The sequence below is a fragment of the Ornithorhynchus anatinus genome, chromosome 5 (assembly GCF_004115215.2).
Source record: "Ornithorhynchus anatinus isolate Pmale09 chromosome 5, mOrnAna1.pri.v4, whole genome shotgun sequence".
Classification (NCBI taxonomy): Eukaryota; Metazoa; Chordata; class Mammalia; order Monotremata; family Ornithorhynchidae; genus Ornithorhynchus; species Ornithorhynchus anatinus.
Genome location: NC_041732.1, coordinates 67792870 through 67814204, shown reverse-complemented (window position 1 = coordinate 67814204; position 21335 = coordinate 67792870). Strand labels below are relative to the sequence as shown.

General features: G+C 50.0%; 1 protein-coding gene across 1 annotated transcript in view; it reads left to right on the top strand.

Annotated features, from left to right (window-relative positions):
• PEX14 (peroxisomal biogenesis factor 14) overlaps positions 1-21335 on the top strand; it is a 124234-nt gene that overhangs the window by 93633 nt on the left and 9266 nt on the right. Inside the window, exons 5-7 of the mRNA XM_029066065.2 lie at positions 9678-9763; positions 14582-14684; positions 15958-16055. Of these exons, the coding sequence (XP_028921898.1) occupies positions 9678-9763; positions 14582-14684; positions 15958-16055 (287 nt within the window). The remainder of the gene's footprint in view (positions 1-9677; positions 9764-14581; positions 14685-15957; positions 16056-21335) is intronic.

Here is a 21335-nt window from a genome sequence, read left to right as displayed (position 1 = left end):
TAGCCATCTTGTGAAGGTCGAACCCACAGGATCCGGTGAGAGATTGAAGGTGTGGGTTGAATGAGAGAGATGAGTTTAGGATACCACCAAGATTACGGGCTTGTGAGGCGGGGAGGATGGTGGTGTGCTTCACAGTGGTAGGAAAGGCGGGGGGAGGACATGATTTGGGTGGGAAGATGAGCACTCAGTTAAGTGCTTAGCATATAGTAAGTGCTTAAATGCCCCAATTATTGTTATTAAAATAAAGTTGGAACAGACAATCCCTACTCTCATGGAGATTACAATCTAATGAGGGAGATGGATGTAAATTGATTACAAATAGGAGGAGGAAGAGAGTCGCTGCTCTCCTACTACTAAGTACCAAGCACTGTACTGAGTGCTGGGGGAGATAACAGAAAATCGGATTGGACCCAGTCCCTGCTCCATAGGGGCTCGCCCCCTTAATCCCCATTTTACAGATGAGGAAACTGAGGCCTGGAGAAATTAAGTGACTTGCCCAAGATCACAAAGCAGAAATGTGGTGGAGCAGAATTAGAACCCATGTCCTGGCTTTCAGGCCCCTGCTTTATCCACTAAGCCATGTTACTTCTATGTATATATGTACATATATGTAATCTATAGTAATGTCTGTCTCTCACTCCAGACTGGAAACTCATTGTGGGCAGGGAATGTGTCTAGCAACCCTGTTATATTGTTATGCTATACTCTCCCAAGTGCTTAGTACAGTGCTCTGCACACAGTAAGTGCTCAATAAATGGAATTGATTGATTGATAGATGGGTACCCCTACTTAGCCGGTTAGCTCCAAGTAAGGATGGGGATTGTATCTGTCCTGATTAACTCAAATCTTCCCCAGTGCTCAGAATAGTGTATAACACTTAATAAGCACTTAACAGATGCCATCAGAAGAAGAGAATAGATGAATGAGTAAATGCTGAATAATAAGCTTCCTCCACCAATGAATACTCAATCCAAAATAGAGTTTGCTTTTTGTATTATGCAAAAATTGATTTGCAACAGTGTTGGTCATCTGTGTAATGACAATCTTTGTTTTAATCATCGGTCTTCACACTGGAGGTGTGTCCCTGAAAGCATTTGTCCCTGTTTCTGTTTGTTTTATATCATAAGTTCCTAGCGGGCAGGAATGATGTTTGAATAATGCCTGGTTCAGCGCATGCATCCTTGGAGATTGGGCCAGCTCAAGACATTTTGTTGCCCCAGAGAAAAGTAGTGGTGCAGCGCAGACTGTGAGCCCCTTGTGGCTCTGTGTTCAAGCTGATCATCTTGTTTCTACTCCTACTCGGTACAATGCTTGGCACATAGTAAGTGCTTTACAAATGCCATACTATTTATTACAACTAGCACATCTACTAATAATAACAAGCAGTTGAACTATGAGGTGAGAAGTGGAAATGGGAAGGAGGAAAGAGGCGGTCTAGCTAAATAGCGCCCGAAGCAATCGGCTAACAAAGTGCCCACATGGTAGAGTCGAACCTGTTTGATGATGAGGGCAGGAAGTCCCAGGAAAGCGTATGGAGAAGGAAAACAGGCAGCTCAAGTTTCTTGGTCACGGCTTAATGTTCATGCTCTTAAAAAGTGGAATGGATAAGAATTTTGGTCAGCTTAAGGGCCAGAAAGGCAGGGTTGTCCCAGGAGACTCAATCAATCAAATCAATGGTTTTTATTCAGCGCTTACTGTTTGCAGAGCACTGTACTGAGCGCTTGGAAGAGTACAATATAAGCGCTTAAATACCGTAATTATTGTTTTTATTAGAACCGTTAGGGGTGATGGTTTTGGTAGCGTGAATGCTGCTAATAGGATTCTGAGTCTCTTTGCTGTGGCCCATGGAAGAGTTCAGCTGGCAGTGGTCAGTGGTTCCTTCCAGTTGTTGAAAGTGTCAGGAGGAAGGATGTCCTCCAGGCATTGCAGATTGGTTGGTTCCTTAAAAAGGGCTTCAAAGAAAGGTAAGATGAGAGAGAGCCTGTCTGCCGGTCTTCTTCAGCACCATGGGGAAGGCCTTTAACTCTTCTTCCCTTTGGCTTCCAATCTGAGGAATGAAGCAGTTAGGAATTTACTTGGAAAGATGAAAGCCGGGAGATGTGATTGAATTTTACAAAAGCGCAAAGGGAGTGGACAGGATGAATGTGGAATTTTTGCTCGTCGAAACCCCCGCCTGGGGCAAGAGGGCGGAGCCAGGATTAGAATCCATGACGATCTGACTCCCAGGCCCATGCTCTAACCACTGCACCATGCTGCTACTTGTTATAGTGTACTGTCCCGAGCACCTAGTACAGTGCTCTGCACTGCACAGTTCCCGCTATCCTTCTGCCGTAGCCCATGATTGGCCCAGTGGAGCCACGTCCCAGTTTGCACCAATTCAGCACGAGGAGACCGGCCGCATTCCGGTAGCTCGACGTTGGTGACCGTGACCAGCAATGTGACGTTAAATATGGCTTAGGGGTAAACCCATTCAAGAAGCCGAACGTCGCCCTTCTGCCAGGTCCGAGCCTCCCAGCCGGGGAGGAGGGTGGGCATTCCCACTTTTCCCTCGTCCTTGCGTCTGGTCAGGAAGTTGATGATCCTTCGGCTTCCTGCTTGTAATTTCGTGCCCCTCTGTCATTTAGCAGGTTGTTGGCTCAATGTACTCTCTAGGTAGCTGACTTCTGACACAGCTTTCAGCTTGGTATTTGTGATGAACATCTTTGGCTGAGAGTAGGGTTTCCCTGGAACAGGCTGGTACGTGATCTTGGTCATTAGGCTTATCGTCAGTCCACAGCCTCATGCTGACTGTGCAGAGCAGTCCATAATCTCTTAACAGTCTTCTCAAGGATGCGCTTCCAGGGCACAATCAGTCCTCTGCCCTCGGCAACTCCTGGGTGATTATTACAAGAGTTTTTGATGATGTCGATAGCCTGTAAAGTTCGAAGGAGCCTCTCAGAGGAGCAGAACTGTAGTCGAACACCGGATTCCGAGTCCTCCGTCGCATCTGGAAAGAGCACGGGCTTGGGAATCAGAGGCCGTGGTTTCTAATCGCGGCTCTGCCGGTTGTCTGCTGTGTGACTTTGGGGAAGTCACTTAAGTTTTCTGTGCCTCAGTTCCATCATTTGGAAAATGGGGATTAAGCCTTTGAGCCCCACGTAGGACAACCTGATTACCTTGTATCCACCCCAGTGCTTAGAAAAGTGCTTGGGACATAGTAAGTGCTTAACAAATACCATCATTATTATTATTATTAACTCCTCTCCTGGCGGCATCAGCCCGGTAAATTAAAGCCAGAGCATGTAGACCGTAGACTGTAAGCTCCTTGTGGGCAAGGAACATGTCTACCAGCTCTGTTGTACTTTGCCGAACGCTTAGTTCAGTGCTCCACACACAGAAAGCACTCAGTAAATACGATGGACTGATCTGTCGGTCAACTAAGCAACCCACCTCCACCGTCTGGTGGTATTCGGGATTGGACAGGTTTCCAACAACTTTGATGCGACTGTCCATCCTGAAATTCTTCTGAGCCCCTGAGCTTGTTGAGAAGCTGCCAGGGCCTCATTCCATGGCAACTAATAGTCCCGGGTGCTTTTATAAAGTTTGTGGTAGTTTCCCACCCTCAGCCCCATTAGACTCTAAGCTCCTTGTGGATAGGGAACATCTTTACCAACTCTATTGTATTGTGCTCTCCCAAGTGCTTAGTACAACACTCTGTACACAAGAAGCTCTCCATAAATACCATTGACTAATTGATGGATGAGGCTTTGATGTTCCCCCCATCCTTCTCCTTGAATCGACCAAGATCTCGGTCTCTGTACCATACTGCGACCAGAAACCCCGTTGCAATTCCGGAAGCGCATAGGTGATTGGAACAAACTTCCGGGACCTGATAATAATAATAATAATAATGTTGGTATTTGTTAAGCGCTTACTATGTGCAGAGCACTGTTCTAAGCGCTGGGGTAGACACAGGGGAATCAGGTTGTCCCACGTGGGGCTCACAGTCTTCATCCCCATTTTACAGATGAGGGAACTGAGGCACAGAGAAGTTAAGTGACTTGCCCACAGTCACACAGCTGACAAGTGGCAGAGCTGGGATTCGAACTCATGAGCCCTGACTCCAAAGCCCGTGCTCTTTCCACTGCGCCATGCTGCTTCTCCCTGATCAGAAGTAGGGAGTGGAGAGATGCTTCAGTCAGTGGATCAATCAGTGGTATTTAGACCGTCAGCTTGTTGTGGGTGGAGGACGTATTTACCAACTCTGTTGTACCGTAGTCTCTCAAGGGCTTAGTATTTTGCTCTGCACACAGTAAGTGCTCAGTAAATAGCACTGATTGATTACCGAGCGCTTACTGTGTGCAGAGCACTGAACTAGGCAGTTGGGAGCATGTGATTCAATGGTCATCCTTCTCAGCTGCCTTCTTGAGGATAGTAACGATGGAAGTGTCTTTCCTCGGTTGTCGTGATAATTGTGGTATTTGTTAAGAGCCTACCATGTGCCAAACACTGTACTAAGCACTGAGATAGGTACAAGATAATTATACTGGACAAAGTCCCTGTCCCTTGTGGGGTTCGGTTTAAGTAAGAGGAAGTTCAGGTATTGAGTCCTCATTTTACAGATGGGGAAATGAAGGCACAGAGAAGTCGAGTGACATCCCCAAGGTCATCCAGCAGGGAAGTGGCAGAGCTGGGATTAGAACCCAGGTCCTCAGACTCCCGGGCCCACATCCTTTCAATTAGGCAATGCTGCTTGCCTGCCCTATGGAGGAAAAGTCCTTGCAGCCATGCAAAGAGGGCCATCCTCCCTCCTTGCTCAAAATCCTGGGCCAGTGGATCGCCTGGGAGGGGCTGGGCCCGTTCCAAACAGCCCCGCCTTCCCCAGGAGTCGGTGTGATGAATTCATCCGGTCACACCTCCTAAGATCCCCGGGGTTCCATCTGTAAAGTGGGGAAATTCTTGCCGGCTCTTCCCAGGATTCTCTCCCTCTCTGCCTCCCCTTTCTCCCACCCCATTTCTGTCTCTGTCTCTTTGTGTCTCTCTCACACTCTCCATTACTGCTGTGGATAGGGGGAAGGCCCCCCACACGCTTTTTAAGGCCCAAAGGCAATCTTTGGTTAGTGGCTGCTCGGGCTCATGAGAGTTATGGGGAAGGGAGGGGGTTATTTGGGGAAGTCTGGGCATCAGCTGTGATAGACATTCGAAACGCCACTGCTGCTCTTCACTTGGTTCGCGGCGTTCAGTGAGGGTGGTCTCGGCAGGGAAATGAAAGGCAACACTGTCTGTGGGGTCGTTTGGGTGTTCAGCTTAGAGAGTCTGCCCAGAAGACATGAGAAACTTGGCTGCTCCTCTCCTCCCTCCTCTTCCAGAGCAAAAGAGGTTCTCCAATTCCAGGCCCCCTGGCAAGTCGTTTCCCCCTCCCAGCTTCCACCCTCACCCAGTTGTGTGTTGTGTGTTGGCAACCGCGGCGGACTTGGGTGACAGACCTCACTAGGTGTTTGGGGAATTCTCTTAAGTGCTTTCGGCTGCTCCTTTTCCGTTCCTACTCTTTGAGTCCGGACCAGGCGACTCCACCGTGACCTGGCGTGTTTCTCCAACGTCCCGGAGTCGAGAGGACGGGGAGGCGTACGCTTCCACTGGGCCTCAGCCTGTCTTTCTTAGGCCCCGGATGGAGTCAGTGCTGGCATCTGCAGGGAGCAGAGAAAAAGAAAATAGTCCAGCAGAGCAGGCATTCCTGGCCATGGGGATCCCAAGCGGTTTGGGTTGGGAGAGAGGGAAGGTGAAAACACCTTCAGAAATCCCCCTCTGTTGGCTGGCTGAGGCACCCCAGACCCGCATCCCCTTGAAAGCAACTCAGGAGGGAAAGAGTCCTTCCCAGGTTTCCTTGCCTTCATTTGGCTTGTTCTTTTTTTCTTTTCTTTTTTTGTTTCTTTTTTTTTTGCCACAAGACAAAATTGTATCACACATCTCCAAAACGAGTAAAATGGCATTTCAGCTTCTTGTCTTTATAGACTCTCTGAACTTTAGGAAAGATCATTCTGGTCCCTTTTCATTAATAATGAAAACCAGGGGGCAATAAAATGTTCTTAACGCGAGCATTCCAGGAACGGAGGGAGCGATGAGCGAGGTGAAGGGTGAATCTGACAAGGAACTACAGGTGTCTCTCTCTTCCGTGGAGAGACCAGAGAACTCAGAAGGTGGAAACAACCGCGGGCCGGTCTGGGTCCAGGCCTGGCCGGCTTAGAGCTCATTGGCCAGCTCGGAGGGACTTAACCCTGCTTCAGTCTATACTTCACTCTGCTGCCCAGATTATCTTTCTTCAGAAACGCTCTGGCATGTAACCCCCCTCAGAAATCTCCAGCGGTTGCCTGTCAACCTTCACATGAAGCAAAAACTCCTCACTGTTGGCTTCAAAGCTCTCTATCACCTTGCCCCCTCCTACCTCACTTCCCTTTTCTCCTACTACAGCCCAGCCCGCACACTCCGCTCCTCTGCCTCCGCTAACCTCCTCACTGTGCCTCGTTCTTGCCTGTCCCGCCATCAGTCCCTGGCCCACGTCCTACCTCTGGTCTGGAATGCCCTCCCTCCTCACATCTGCCAAACCAGCTCTCTTCCCCTCTTCAAAGCCCTAATGAGAGCTCACCTCCTTCAGGAGGCCTTCCCAGACTGAGCCCCCCTTTTCCTCTGCTCCTCCTCCTCTCCCCATCACCCCACTCCCTCCTTCTGCTCTACCCCCTTTCCCTCCCCCCAGCACTTGTATATATCTGTACATATTTATTTCTCTATTTGTCTTATTAATCATGGGTATATATCTATAATTCTGTTTATTTTGATGGTATTGATGCCTGTCTACTTGTTTTGTTTTGTTGTCTGTCTCCCCCTTCCAGACTGTGAGCCCATTGTTGGGTAGGGATTGTCTCTATCTGTTGCCAAATTGTACTTTCCAAGTGCTTAGTACAGTGCTCTGCTCACTGTAAGAGCTCAAAGAGTACAATTAAATGAAAGAATGAACCCTGTGTAGTCCGAAACACATTTACCCCCGCAACCCCAGAAAGTTTACTAGGACTTACAATACTGGATCCTTAGACTGGTGTCAGGAAGGGCCCCAAGCTCAGCTAACTTCAAGACTGATTTTTAACCTGGCACTATACCTTGTGTACAAAAAAAAAAAAAGGTATTTGTTAAGCGCTTACTATGTGCCAGGCACTTTACTAAGCGCTGGGATAGATATAGGCTAATTAAGTTGGACACAGTCCATGACCCCCATGGGCTGACAGTCTTAATCCCTATTTTACAGATGAGGGAACTCAGGCTCAGAGAAGTAAAGTGACTTGCCCAAGGTTACCCAGCAGACACTTCATACAATCGGTCGTATTTATTGAGTGCTGCTTATTGGCGGAGCACTGTACTAAGCACTTAGAGTACAATATAACAATAAACAGACACATTCCCTGCCCACAACAAGCTTACAGTCTAGTGTCTACAGTCTAGACATGTGGTGGAGCCGGGATTAAAACCCAGATCCTTATGACTCCCAGGCCCACGATCTATCCATTAGGCCACACTGCTTCTCATAGACCCAGATACTGCCTTCAGTAATAATAATAATAATGTTGGTATTTGTTAAGGGCTTACTAAGTGCAGAGCACTGTTCTAAGGGCTGGGGTAGATAAAGGGTGATCAGGTTGTCCCACGTGAGGCTCACAGTCTTCATCCCCATTTTTACAGATGAGGTAACTGAGGCACAGAGAAGTGAAGTGACTTGCCCACAGTCACACAGCTACCAAGTGGCAGAGCCGGGATTCGAACCCATGACCTCTGACTCCCAAGCCCGGGCTCTTTCCACTGAGCCACGCTGCTTCCCATGTAGACCCAGCTGATTGGGTATCCACCATTTCCTCTTTGGGGAACCGGTTCTCCAAATCAAACTTAGCTTGGATTTCCAAGCAAATCTGGATTCATCCCCATCCCAGACCATCCAACCTCTCTCGGTTCATTTAAGCAAACTTTTGATGATCTGAACCAACCACCGAGCATTGGTCTGAATTAGTGTGGATACGTCAGTATCCTCCTGCCATCAAGGACCTAGTGCAAGTGGGGCTGGCCACCCACCAACCCAAGAATCTGATCAGTAGGAACAGCCCGCCGCCCCCGAAGCCCCCCTTGGAGGTATCCCAGCCTTAATGGTCACAAGGTAGGGAGGGGAGAGCCAGCCTCACCCGTTCACAGGAGCGTGCTCCAGGCAGGTCCTGCCTTGGGAAACCTCAATTTTGAAAGCCACAGGCAGCAAGGGAGCGCAGTGGGTAGAGAGAGGCATTTCCAGTCACCTCGATGGGTGAAGCCATCTCCTCTTCGGAAGCCCCTTAAGCCAAGCAGGAGGGGGATGCCTCCTTTGAGCATTCCTTCGTGGGGGTGATGGGGGCGGGGGTGAATATGTGTGAGTTGTGTGTGAGAGAGAGAGATTCAGCTTTGCCTGCATTAGGGCGATGTTCCAGCGACCCCCTCCTCAGTATCTGCCCACATCCTGCCGCTGAACTTTAGGAAAGATCATTTTGCTGCCTGTTCATTATTAATGAAAACCCAGGGCCCTGCAAGTGGCTCGCCAAGGGCTTTACGGCATCGTGTGCGAGGTGAAAGGGGACAGCTGACAAACTACAGGTGTCTCCCGATCTCCCTCGGTGGAGAGGAGAGATTAGCACCTCTGCTCTGCTCCATTGAGTTTTGATGCTCCTTTAATGTGTGTCAGGAATCCCATTGCTCTTTCCCTCTCCTTCACCTCCCTTTCTCTCTTCCAAATCTCCTTCCTCTCCCCACTTCCTGGGGGCTCTAGAGGGCGGTGAGAACGGAGTTAGATTTGGTCCTCCCGGGCCAGTTCTCATTGCTGGCCATGGGACTCTGTGGTCAGGTCTGTCCCTTGGGCTTCTGGGAGATCGTGCAGGAGATGTAAGGAACCTGTCCACAAGCTCCCGGAAGCAGCTGAATTCAGCCTGAGGGGAAGGGCCGGAGCAGCGGGGGAGAGGTGGTGGGGAGCAGCCATGTGCAGAGGGTGAGAGGAGGAAGGAAAATAAGGGGACTTCAGACCACCCGAAAAGTGTCAAACTGGACTGCTTTGGACTGGACTTTGGCCTGGAAACCATTGAGCACACTTAGCCTCTTGCTAATAAAATGGTCATCTCGGAGGACCAAACAGAACAGTAGCAACTGTTCCCTGACCCCTGCATTATGGACCAGTTATCGTTTCCCTAGATGCTGAGGAGACCCCTCTCTGTCACCGAGATTACTTCTCCCTCACTCTCCTCCTATTCTTGACAGGACCGACTACCCAGGAAGCCCAAGTAGCGAAAGAAGGCCCTCCCAATCCTCCCTGTTCCCTCTTGACACCTTTCAATCAATCAGTCAGTGGTATTTATCAAGCACTTACTGTGTGCAGAGCACTGTACCAAGGGCTTGGGAGGGGACACATAACAGGAGCTTACAGTCTAAGGAGTCTACGGTCTGTAGGGTTTGGCTAAGGCTACAGATGGAGACATGATGGGGATTTGTCGTCACAAACCACTGTATTAGACTTCTGCCTTGCACAGGGCACTGCAAGAGTCCTTATACCCCCCCAGTCAACTTCTGGGAGGATCCCTTGAAGTCACCAAATAGACCTTGGGCCAGTTCTCCTCACTCCTCTCTCCTTATTTTCTGCCCACCAGGTCCTGCGGGCTCTAGATGGCGAGATTATGGGGCTCTGGCCGTCATCATGGCGGGGATTGCCTTTGGCTTCCACCAGCTGTACAAGGTAAGCGAGGCCCCGGAATCCTTCCCTGACTTCTTTCTTAACTGCCATTTGGAGGCACTGTACAGTGAAGTTGGCCAACTTCAGAGGCCGGGACTTCCGCGGTGGAAGGGGAAGTAGAGTACAGCACGTTACGGTGGCCCCGGCCGAAACGGTGGAGTCGTAATGTCTGAAAGAGCGTGTTGGGTTTGGGGAAAATCCAGGTTTTTTCCTTAACCTCCCACTCCCAGTCAGCCTTCAGTTAATCATAAAATTAGCCTAGGGATGTACAATCGTGTACCCACCCTGAATCCCTCCCACTCCCCAGCCACCCCCACCCTGACAAGGGGCATCCAGGTGGCCATTGTATAGTCCCAAATGGGTTCTTCCTGGGAAAGTGCTTAGAATTTTGAGGCGCTTAGGTGGCCAGAGAGGTTGGGAGGAGAGAATGAGTCACCCAGAGAGACGGGAAAGAAAGCCAGGAGAGCGAGCGGAAGACAGCACCTTTCCGTTTCACCAGGTTAATGATAATTGTGGTGTTTGTTAATCACTTACTATCTACCAGGCACTGTACTAAGCGTCGGGGTGGATATAAGCAAATCGGGTTGGACACAGTCCTCGTCCCACAGGGGACACACAGTCTTAATCCCCTGTTACAGAGGAGGTAATTGAGGCAGAGGGAAGTGAAGCGACTTGCCCGAAGTCACCCAGCGGACAAGTGGCGGAGCTGAGATTAGAAGCCAGATCCTTCCGACTCTCAGGCCTGTGCTCTGTCCACTAGGCTACGCTGCTTTCCTGAGGTTATTGGTTATGGAGTGTATTAAGTGCTTGCTGTGTGCCAAACTGAGTGCTGGAGTGTGTACAGGTTAACCATATCAGACCCAGGGACAGATTAACTGGGAGCTTGCAATCTATGCGGTAGAAATAATAATAATGTTGGAATTGATTAAGCGCTTACTATGTGCCCAGCACTGTTCTAAGCACTGGGGTAGATAAAGGGTAATCAGGTCGTCCCACATGAGGCTCACAGTCTTAAACCCCATTTTACAGATGAGGTAACTGAGGCACCGAGAAATTAAGCGACTTGCCCAGAGTCACACAGATGACAGGTGGCGGAGCCGGGATTAGAACCCTTGACCTCTGACTCCAAAAGCAAAGGTCTTTCCCCCATCTTAGAAGCGAGGAAGCCGAGGCCTGGAAAGGGTAAATGGCTACCCAACCAAGGTCATTAGGACATTACAGCAGGTCAGACGCAGAGCTGCGATTAGGACCTGGCTCTCCTGGCTCCTAGTGGCCTACTGAAAAGAGCAGTAGAGCACACCGCCTTCAGAGGCTTATTGGCCGCTTTCGACCCGTCCTTCTACCCACCCCCAGGCAGGGTGGGAGCTGTGCCAGCTCTTCACCCACCCCCAGAAGAGGTGGCGAACCTAAGGAGCTGACTGGGAAATGGAAAGTCATTTCTCAGAGGTTCCCCCGCAAAGATTTCCCCCCTGCGCAGGGATTTTGCAGAGAAAATCCCTGAGAAGAGTAACTATGTCATTGTTAAGTGCTTACTATGTGCCAAACACTGTACTAAACCCTGGGGTATATACCACGTAATCTGGTCAGACACAGCCCATGTCCCATGTGGGACTCTCAGTCCAGCGGGGAGGGAGAACAGGAATTTAATTCCCATTTTGCAGATAAGGAAACTGGGGCACAGAGCAGCGAAGGGACTTGCCCAAGGCCACACCGTAAGCCGGTGGCAGAGGCAGGATTGGAACCCGAGTCTTCGGTCTCCTGGGCCTTTGCTCCTTCCACTAATAATAATGTTGGTATTTATTAAGTGCTTACTATGTGCAGAGCACTGTTCTAAGCGCCAGGGTAGATACAGGGTCATCAGGTTGTCCCACGTGGGGCTCACAGTTTTAATCCCCATTTTCCAGATGAGGTCACTGAGGCCCAGAGAAGTGAAGTGACTTGCCCACAGTCCCACAGCTGACAAGTGGCAGAGCTGGGATTCGAACCCATGACCTCTGACTCCCAAGCCCGGGCTCTTTCCACTGAGCCACGCTGCTTCTCTACGCCACATTGGTTCTCAAAGCAACCTCACATTTACAGAAATCCTGGGGCAATCAGGGCCATTGTTCTGAGAGGGGTGAACTCTCTTGGATCTATGGCGGGCACCGGTTATGCTGGCCTTGTGGACCCCCTTCCGGTTTGGGGGGCAGGGAGGGGAGGCGGGCTGAGTGGCTCCAGAACCCCTCTCCAGATTTAGGTCCTCTGAGGGCCTCCCGTCAAGCCTCTGGCAAGCGGGGCCGCTCTGGTGTTTCACATACCCAGTGGATCATTCAGTCACACGGTTAGCTGGTGGCTACTGGGGACTGTAGATGCTAGCCACGCCAAGGCAGACACAAGCACCTACCCCTTCCGCCTCCCCAGAAAGTTTCTTCAAACCTTTGTGTAAACTTGAAGCCAGTTGTTTAGGTTGGAAACGCTGGGTTCAGGCTCCTTTCAAAGGCCCTTGGTTGAACAACTGGCAGGATATACCTGTTTGCGTACAGAAGCAGGTGCCGTGCTGCTGTCGGAATTGTACATGTCTAAAACCCTGGAATTTTTAAAAGAAAAGTCCTCCAAATCTGAGAACCCTCCCACTTCTAAAAGATGTTCTCTATGGGAAACTACGGGCCAATCACTAGCTGCATCAAATTACAGGGAAGAGTAAACTACTAAAACATTGTTCTCAAATAAAGGCCCCACATATAATAAATAATAACTAATAGTCAAACAACTGCCCACTTGGCATTCTGGGGACCAAGCTGAATTAGAGAAAACAAGACTCCCACTGGAATGGGTGGGAAAGGCAGGAACTTCACCACTCTGTTTCCCCTTTTCCTTAAAAAAAAAAAAAAAAAAGGGAAAAGAAAAAATTAAAAGACAAATAGGAGAAGGGATCCAAACCAAGAGAATTTCCAAATCTGTTTCTGGAAGTTCCCATTTTCGGTATAATTGGTGATGTGGGAGGGACTGCAAATATGTATTCAAGGATTTGGCCAACAAGGGAGGGAGGGAATGATCCCCTAGTGTTTTTTTTCCTTTGCGAGAAGCGTACACACTCTCAGTTCCCAGAGTCCTTTGCATGTCACCTGAACCAGCTGGTGGCAGGATGCTTGGGGCCTCATCCTGGAATTTCCCTACTTTTGAGCTTTTGGGTTCTCGACCGGAAAGTAAATGTCGCACTCGATTAGTTTTGGCAGTCTTGCGGATAATAACTAATAGAAGCCATCGAAAAGCACTTTAGATTTTGCAAAGTGCTGCAAGAAATGCTAAATCATTATCTCCACTTGAAAGTTGGACCTGCAGTGTGCTCTCCCATGAACCCCGTGTATGTGACTGCTTCTACCAACCCCCGCCTCAACGAAACCCACCCAATATAAAGAATATCAATGGAAGGGTTTCTCCTCCTCCCTTTTTGGAACCCAAATGCCATGAGTCTAGAAGTTGATGTGGAAAGATCTCACTCTGGAGTAGCACTGTTCAAATCAGAAGCTTCGTTCAGTCTTTGAAGGCTTGGATCCCAAGAGCCCTAATGGATTGGCTGGGTATTTCTGGGTGACTTCTCCCTTTCCTTTCATTTGCTGCTTCATCTCACTGCTTTTACTTCTGACCCTACCTCCCTGAAGGTCTGTGTTCTCCAAATTCCTTCTCTGCCTGCTGCTGGCATTTCTGCTAATTCACCCTCTTGGCCAATATCCCACCTCCACTATTCCTTTGCTAGGCACGCGTGTTTGCGAGTGCGTGAATGTATTTGCGAGAAAGAGAGATTTTTTTACACCGATTGCAGCTTCCCCATCTCCATTTCCTCTTAATCTTCCCCCTGGCAGCCGGTACTTCATGTTACTGGAATTCTTGTGCCTCAGTTTCTATCTCCACATCTAGTCTGCAAGCTCCTTGTGTCCAGGGATTGTGTCTACTAACTCTATTGTATTGTACTCTCCCAAGAATTTAGTAGAGTGCTCTGCAATCAGTCCATCAATCCATGGTATTTATTGAATGCTTCCTTGTGTGCAGAGTTTTAGAGCGGGTCCCTGATTTGCACACAGTAAGCCCATAATAAATACCATTGACTGATTAATGGATCGATCCATCAATCGATCTTGGAAGCTCTTGAGTTTCACTGCAGGCGAGCGGATCATTTGAAGAGCCCCAGGGCCTAGCTTGAGGGGCAGAGAGCCTCTACGACGAGTCTTCTTTTGAGTGTCTCCTACTACACACTGGAAGGAAAGAGAGTGACTGTCCTCACAATCTAGGTGCTCTCTTCCATCTTCCAATGCCCAACTACAGACATTCAACCAGTCAGTCAGTGGAATTTATTGAGTGCTTATTGTGTGCACAGTACTGTATTGAGCGTTTGGGAGAGTAATAATAATAATTATGGTATTTGTTAAGCGCTTACTCTGTGTCAGGCACTGTACTAAGCACTGGGTGAATACAAGCAAATGGGGTTGGACACAATCCTTGTCCCACGTGGGGCTCACAGCCTTCATCCCATTTTACAGATGAGGTAACTGAGGCCCAGTGAAGTGACTTGCCCAAGGTCGCGCAGCAGACAAATGGCGGAGCCGGGATTAGAACCCATGACCTTCCGACTCCCAGTCCCATGCTCCATCCAGTACGCCATGCTGCTTCTACCAATATAACCTTGTTGATAGACAGCTTACTTGCTCAAAGCTCCTAAGACTCCTTTGCCAGGGACGGAGTTGAAGGAGACAGAGGGAGAGATAGGTTGCGAGACCCTTGAGGCTTCGGTAGAAGCAGTCCGAGGCACAACCCCATTCCTAATCCCCATCCTGCTCCTTGCAGAAGTACCTGCTCCCGCTCATCATGGGCGGCAAAGAGGATAGGAAACAACTTCAGAGGATCGAGTCGAATATTTCCCAGATGAGTGGCAGCGTGACACAGACAGGTAAAGATTAATGACTCCATCAATTCACCCCTCCAAGCCCTTCTCCATGCGTCGCCCCCCCCCACCCCTCCCCATACCCCCATCTCCACTTTATGTGGTGACTTCATTTATCTGCTCTGAGAATCTGTTCACATTTGCAAATGAAGCCGCCGTCATTTCGGTTTAATTTGAAATTGCTTGTTTACTGTCGGCGCGGCCTCAATTAATTATGTTTTTACGGAAAGGCTCCCAACCTCAGAATATTAATAAGGGGAATAAAATGACAGCCTTTCTAAGGGCTGTAAAGTTCATTTTTAATTTCTGCTTCTATGAGGTTTTGAGGGGGGTTTCTCAGTGATTTTTTTCCCCCCTTCCCGCTAAGAATCCAAAGAGGGGTCAAGAGAGTCTGTAATTACTGAGGCTCCCGTGACCCCAGCCACCCTCTCCGTTATTGACTCCACGGGGTTCGCGTTCATTACCCAGTGCCCCGATGATGGCCCAGATTAGCCGGCACCTGTCACGCCAATGGGTGTTATTTTCCTTTATGAACTTGTTTACTGGATGGAAGCGCTGGATTAACAAACAATGGCGGACCGAGGCGCTTCCCCGTCCGACCGAAGCCGGGAGTTTGTTCCGTGCGGAGAGCTCTCCGGTGGAGTTTCTCCAAAGTTATTTGGGACGTGTTCGTTGCCACGGGAGGGTCTCGAGGCCAGCCCTCCGCCGGGGGAAGGAGCGCCCGTGGCCATCTGTGGGATCCCTCTGGGCATGGGGGAACGGGAGAGGAGAGAGGGAGAGCGAAACTTAAAGCAGGTGGTCCCGACTTTGATCTCTTCTGGGCCACCGGCTTGTCGGGGGGTCAGAAGGGAGCCCGAGCTCCTGCGCTCTCGAATCAGAAATGCTCTCCAAGCTGCACAAGGACACGTGTGAGGCCTGGCTAGATGAATGATGCAAACATTATAGGAGTTGGGAGAGCAGAGCAAATCATAAATAGATATAATTAGAAGGGAGAGGTTTTAGACGGATATACTGTTGACTATAGACAACTATACAATGGAAAGATAAACTAGAAATACTGGAGGTTAGATGCAGTGCAGGTAGATTACCCATAGTGCAGATAAATTATATGGATTAGAGAGGGAGAGGGAGCGTCTGTAGATAAATTAGATAGAGCAGGACGAGAGGCGTCTCGCAGGTCTGTGGACGGAGAGCGCGTCCGCTCGCGCGGGAGAGAGAGGGAGGATGAGAAATCTGAATGTGGATCAGTTGAACAGTTCAAATGCTTTTCCCCCTACAGTGACTCAATTACAGACGACTTTAGCCTCCGTCCAGGAACTGCTGATTCAGCAGCAGCAGAAAATCCAGGAGCTCACCCAGGAGCTGACGACCTCTAAGGTAACTCCTCCATCACCTTCCCTGGGCCCTCCAGCTCCTTTCCGAGACCTCCTCGCTGCACGACCGTGGTCCGCGCCCGGCACCCCCACCTCCGAGGGACCCTCGCCGGTACATCCGCTTGCCGTCCGAGCCCAGCTTCCTGCTCTGCCCGGGGAGAGCGGGCTTGCCCTACGCCGAGGGTCACCCAGGTGCTCCCGGGCAGGCGACCTTCCTGCGTGCAGCCAGGCTCCAGGGGGTTATCCTCTCCGAGGGAGGGATGGAGGAAGAGCGAAATAACCCAAGTGGACTCGGGAGTACGAACGGTTAAGTCTAACCCCGTCCCCAACCCCGGAGCCGGAGGGAAACTGTCAGTTTGGGGAGCCCCTTCGGCCGATGCAGGAGGATAAGACAGAGCCAGAATCAGAAGGTCTCACCCGGGGCCTCACGTGCTTGCCACAACTCAATGGACAGTAAGCCCCAGCCTGAGAGGACGGGGGTCGTAAGGTCTCCTCTGGCGGGCTGGAGCGCCATAAGGTTGGAATATATAGGGCAGTCCCTTTATGGTGGTAAATGGGCGAGGGAGCGAAGGAAGTTCTGGAGAAGGGCCTGACTGCTGAGAGGAGTCTGGCCTCCGCCAGCCAGTCAGGGTAGATCACCCAGCGGTGACCCGGCGGTTCCTGGGCCTGGTCCCTGGATCGGCATGCCCGTCAGCTTGGAGATGTGTGGGAAGCCAGAGTTGCGGGCCCGGTCCGACCACAGTCTAACATGATGGGGGCCCATAGGCCAGCCGACGCCGGAAGTTCCCGTCGGTTGGGCTCAAGCGGACTGTAGGAGAGGGAGCGAGAGCGTGCCTTCATGATGCCTCATGCACCGGAGCCGGGGGAGTTGGAGCCCCAGAATATGCAGGCAGGCTTCTTCATCCGCACCAAGGAACGTATGTGCGTGCGCAGCACCCGGCAGTTCCCTCCCGGGATTGAGGCGGCCGATGAAATCTGAGGGATCTCGGCATCGTGTGGGGAGTTCTCCCTAACCCCAACCGCCGTTCCACTCTGTTACAGACGGAGTCGGGGTAGGATCTCCACCCTCCATCCCATCCTTGCCCCATCCCACCCACAGAGGGCTTCACTGACTCCTTCCTTCATTGGCTTGTGGCCAGCAGCCAACCTTTAGCCACGGACCGCGCCCCCACCACCACCCCCTCGCAGCAGGAATCACACCGCGGCCGAACCGTAAAGTAACCGTGAAAGCCGATTTCTGGTCACAGCTCCGCTCTCGTCTGTTACCCTTTGGAGCCGTGGCCTGCCCATGGCCCGAAGCCATTCCGGAAATTGGAAAACTGTTTTCAGGTCTTAAGCGTTAAGATTAAGACCACATGTTGCGTTTTAAAGAGGGAAAGGGCGCGGGAATCCTGCCTGGTGGTTTAGAACAGCCTTTAAGGGTTTCTCTCTGTCCCTTTATTTTCCTTTATCCCCCTTTTCATTTTCTCTGGTGCTGAAATGTAGAGCGTTCTGTTTGGGTATTGAAGCCCCCATGTGTATGAAAACTTTGGTAACCCCATAAACCAAAGAGTAAAAGCTGGGTTTTCTCAGCTGTAATGTAAGTTTTTATATCTGCTTTCCAAGCTCCTACTGCCGCACTGTAAAAAATTAAAAAGAGGAGCTTTGAGTAATTAAAAAAACCTACATAAAGCTCAAGGCTGTGAGTTTTCTACAACTGTGTTTTAAAGAGACTGGCTAAAAAGCCCCAGATGTCAGATTTTATTTCTAAATTCGAGGCATCTGGCACCATATGCGTTTGGAAATCTGAGTCCTTTGCAGGCCAGTGAGTGGAAATTGCTCCCTTGTTAATGTGCTGCTGGAGCTCTCAAGGTCCTGGAGAGCCAGAACAGTGGCTCCTGGATTCTCGCTGTCTGATGGTCGGGAGTGTGAATCTCCAGGGAGAGCCTGCATGAGTTTGCGTGTGTGTGTGTGTGTGTCTGGCACCGCTTTGCGGCCCAGCTCTTTCCGTCAGAGTTACTGGAAGGTGCCAGGGAGGCAGCCGCCGAGTTTCAGTGGTGTGGAGATCACGAGTTCCCCATTACAAACCCATTGTTGTCAGGGGAGTGGATGCTTCAGGGTTGGCCTTCTCCCAACCTGGTCGTGAGGCCATTGGTGGGTGAACCAAGCCTGCCCCCGGTCCCTGGCCTCTGCCCCCCTGACGGCTGCACCCGCTGGTGTAAGGACATGGGTCAAAGAGAGGGAGACGGGGTGGGGGGGGGGGGGAAAGGAAGAGGGGGAAAAAATGAAGAGAGGCCAGCCCTCGGGACTTCAGTAATACCATTTTAACTTGGAAAAACAGAAAGCTCCTTCTGGAGGAATGTACAAATGATATTCAGATGCATCCAAGGCCCACCACGCTGTCTCATTCACCAGCTCCCAAACCTGGCCTCCCCATCCGCGTCAGCAGGCAGCACCCAAAAGGAGCGCAGGAGGGTTGTGATGGCGAAGGAGATGATTATTTCCCCATTTCTACCCAAGCTTTCTCTGTGCCTCTAGCTGGAGGGTTGAGTGCAGAGGCCTCTGGTAATAGAAAGTGAGACCTGTCTCCTCCAGTCCAAGGAACATTTGAAGCCACCCCTGCTAGAGAGTATTTAGTGAGAGGAGTGGTGGTAATAAAGGCCTATAGCCCACACTTCGAGTGTGCCCAACACGGTACTCGGTGCTGGAGAGAGGTAGGGGGATGTCGATTCAGACATAGACCGCGGCCGACAGGGAGCTCACAGTCCATCACAGGGGTGATGAGAGAGAGAACAAGACGTACGTACAGTGAAGGAAGAACAGGGTAAATCCAGCAGAAACACCCATTAGATTGAAAACTCCTGTAGGGCAGTGGTCAGGTATCGTGTCTCTGTTCTACTCCCCAAAACACTCAGTCTGGGGCTTCACACTCAGCTGGTGCTCAATAAATACCACTAGTGAAGATGCTCAATATAAATAACATACACCCAGTTCTCCCATAATGTGGAGCAATCATTCGATCAACAGTAGCTATTGAGTGATTCATTCATTTATTCAGTCATATTTCTTGAGCGCTTACTGTGTGCAGAGCACTGTACTAAGCACTTGGAGAGTACAGTTCAGCAGCAAAGCTTACCATGAGCAGGGCACTGCATCAAACTCTTGAGAAAACATAATGAAAGCAACAGAGTTAGGAGGCACATTTCCTCTCCACAAGGAGCTTACAGTCTAGAATGGGAGACAGACATTCAAATAAATTACAAATATGTACATAAGTGCTGTGGGGCTCAGGGTGGGTTGAATATCAAGTGCTTAACTGTAAGCTCATTGTGGGCAGGGAACTGTTTTTCCCATCACTTTCCTGACTTTCCCATCACTGTAGACGGCACCACCATCCTTCCTGTCTCACAGGCCCATAACCTTGGCGTGATCCTTGACTCCTCTCTCTCATTCAATCCCTCACCAAATCCTGTCGGTTCCACCTTCACAACATCTCTAAAACCTGCCCTTTCCTCTCCATCCAAACTGCTACCATGTTAATCCAATCACTTATCCTCTCCTGTCTTAGTTACTGTATCAGCCTCCTTGCTGACCTCCCAGCCTCCTGTCTCTCTCCACCCCAGTCCTTATCCAGTTCATTTTTCTACAAAAACTTTCAGGATGTATTTCCCCACTCCTCAAGAAACTCCAGTGGTTGCCCATCCACCTCGCCATTAGACAAAAAGTCCTCACCTTTGGCTTCAAAAGCTTCAATCACCTTGCCCCTTCTACCTCACCTAACTAATCTCGTACTACAACCCAGCCCGCACACTTCACTCCTCTAATGCTAACCTTCTCACTGTACCTCGACCTCATCTATCTCCCTAGCCCACGTCCTCCCTCTGGCTTGAAACACCCTCCCTCCTCAAATCTGCCGGACAATTACTCTCCCCCCTTCAAAGCCTTCTTGAAAGCACATCTCCTCCAAGAGGCCTTCCCTGACTAAGCTCCCCTTTCCTCTTCTCCCACTCCATTCTGCATCACCCTGACTTGCTCTTTTTTTCATCCTCCCCCCCCAGCCCCACAGCATTTTATGTACATATCTGTAATTAATTTATTTAATGTCGATCTCCCCCTCTAGACTGTAAGCTCATTGTGAGCAGGGAATATGTCTATTCTTATATTGTACTCTCCCAACTACTTAATTCACTGCTGTTCACACAGTAAATCCTTAGTAAATACCATTGATTGATTAACTGATTAAAGGATACAGATGCAAGTGCATCGGGGGCGTTGGGGGGTACGTTTTGGCGAAGCCCCACATTAAAGTGAATTCACCGTGTTCGATAACGCACGCACGTGCCCAAGTTTCATATACAGCGGGTGTTTAAAAAAGACTAGGCGATTACTCACTGCCTTCAGCTTTGGTTCAGCGGGAGGTGGATACCCATTGGGGATTTCAGCAGATTGGAGAGATGGGGGCCGAGCGATGCTTCAAAAAAATGATCCACGCAGCAGCCTGTTGTCTAGATTGGAGCGGGGAGAGGCTGGAAGCAAAGAGACCAGTGAGAAGGTTGATTCCGTAGTATGAACGCTTAGATGATAAGAGCTTGGATCAAGTTGGCTGCTATTTGTGGTGACGAGAGGAAGGGGTGGAGCGGGGAAATGTTGTAGAGGAAGATCCTACAGGAGTTAGCAGTTAAATTAACTTGAGTGGTGAAAAGCAACAGTGAATTGAGGATCAGTCAATTAATCGATCGATGGTATCTATTGAGGGCTTACTATGTGTGGAGCACTGTACTAAGGTCTTGGGAGAGTGCAGTACAACCAAGTTGGCAGACAGTTCCCTGACCTCAGTGAGCTTACAGTCTAGAGGGGGAAGACAGGCATTGATATAAATAAATTATGCCCCCAAGCCTGTGGTAGGCTTCTGGGATGGGGAGGATGGGGATGTGGTCGACGGAGATTGGAAAAGTAGAACTTGGGGTGAGTTGGATGTTGGGGGAGGCATTTTGAGTTTGTGCTGTTCCCCTCTAGACCGGAAGCTTATTATGGGCAGGGAACATGCCTGCTAGTTCTGTTGTATTCTCCCAAGTGCTTAGTACAGTGCTCTGCCCATAGTAAGTGCTCACCAAATACCATTGATTGATTAATGGCAGTCAGCGGGATGTTCAAATGGAGATGTCCTGGAGGCAAGAGGAGATGCCGGATGGTAGATTTAGGTGAGAAGTTGGGGTTGGAGAGGTAAATTTGGAATTCATCCATATTGAAGCCACATTAAGCGAATGGATTCCTGTGAGAGTAACTGACGAGCCAAAGGAATCTG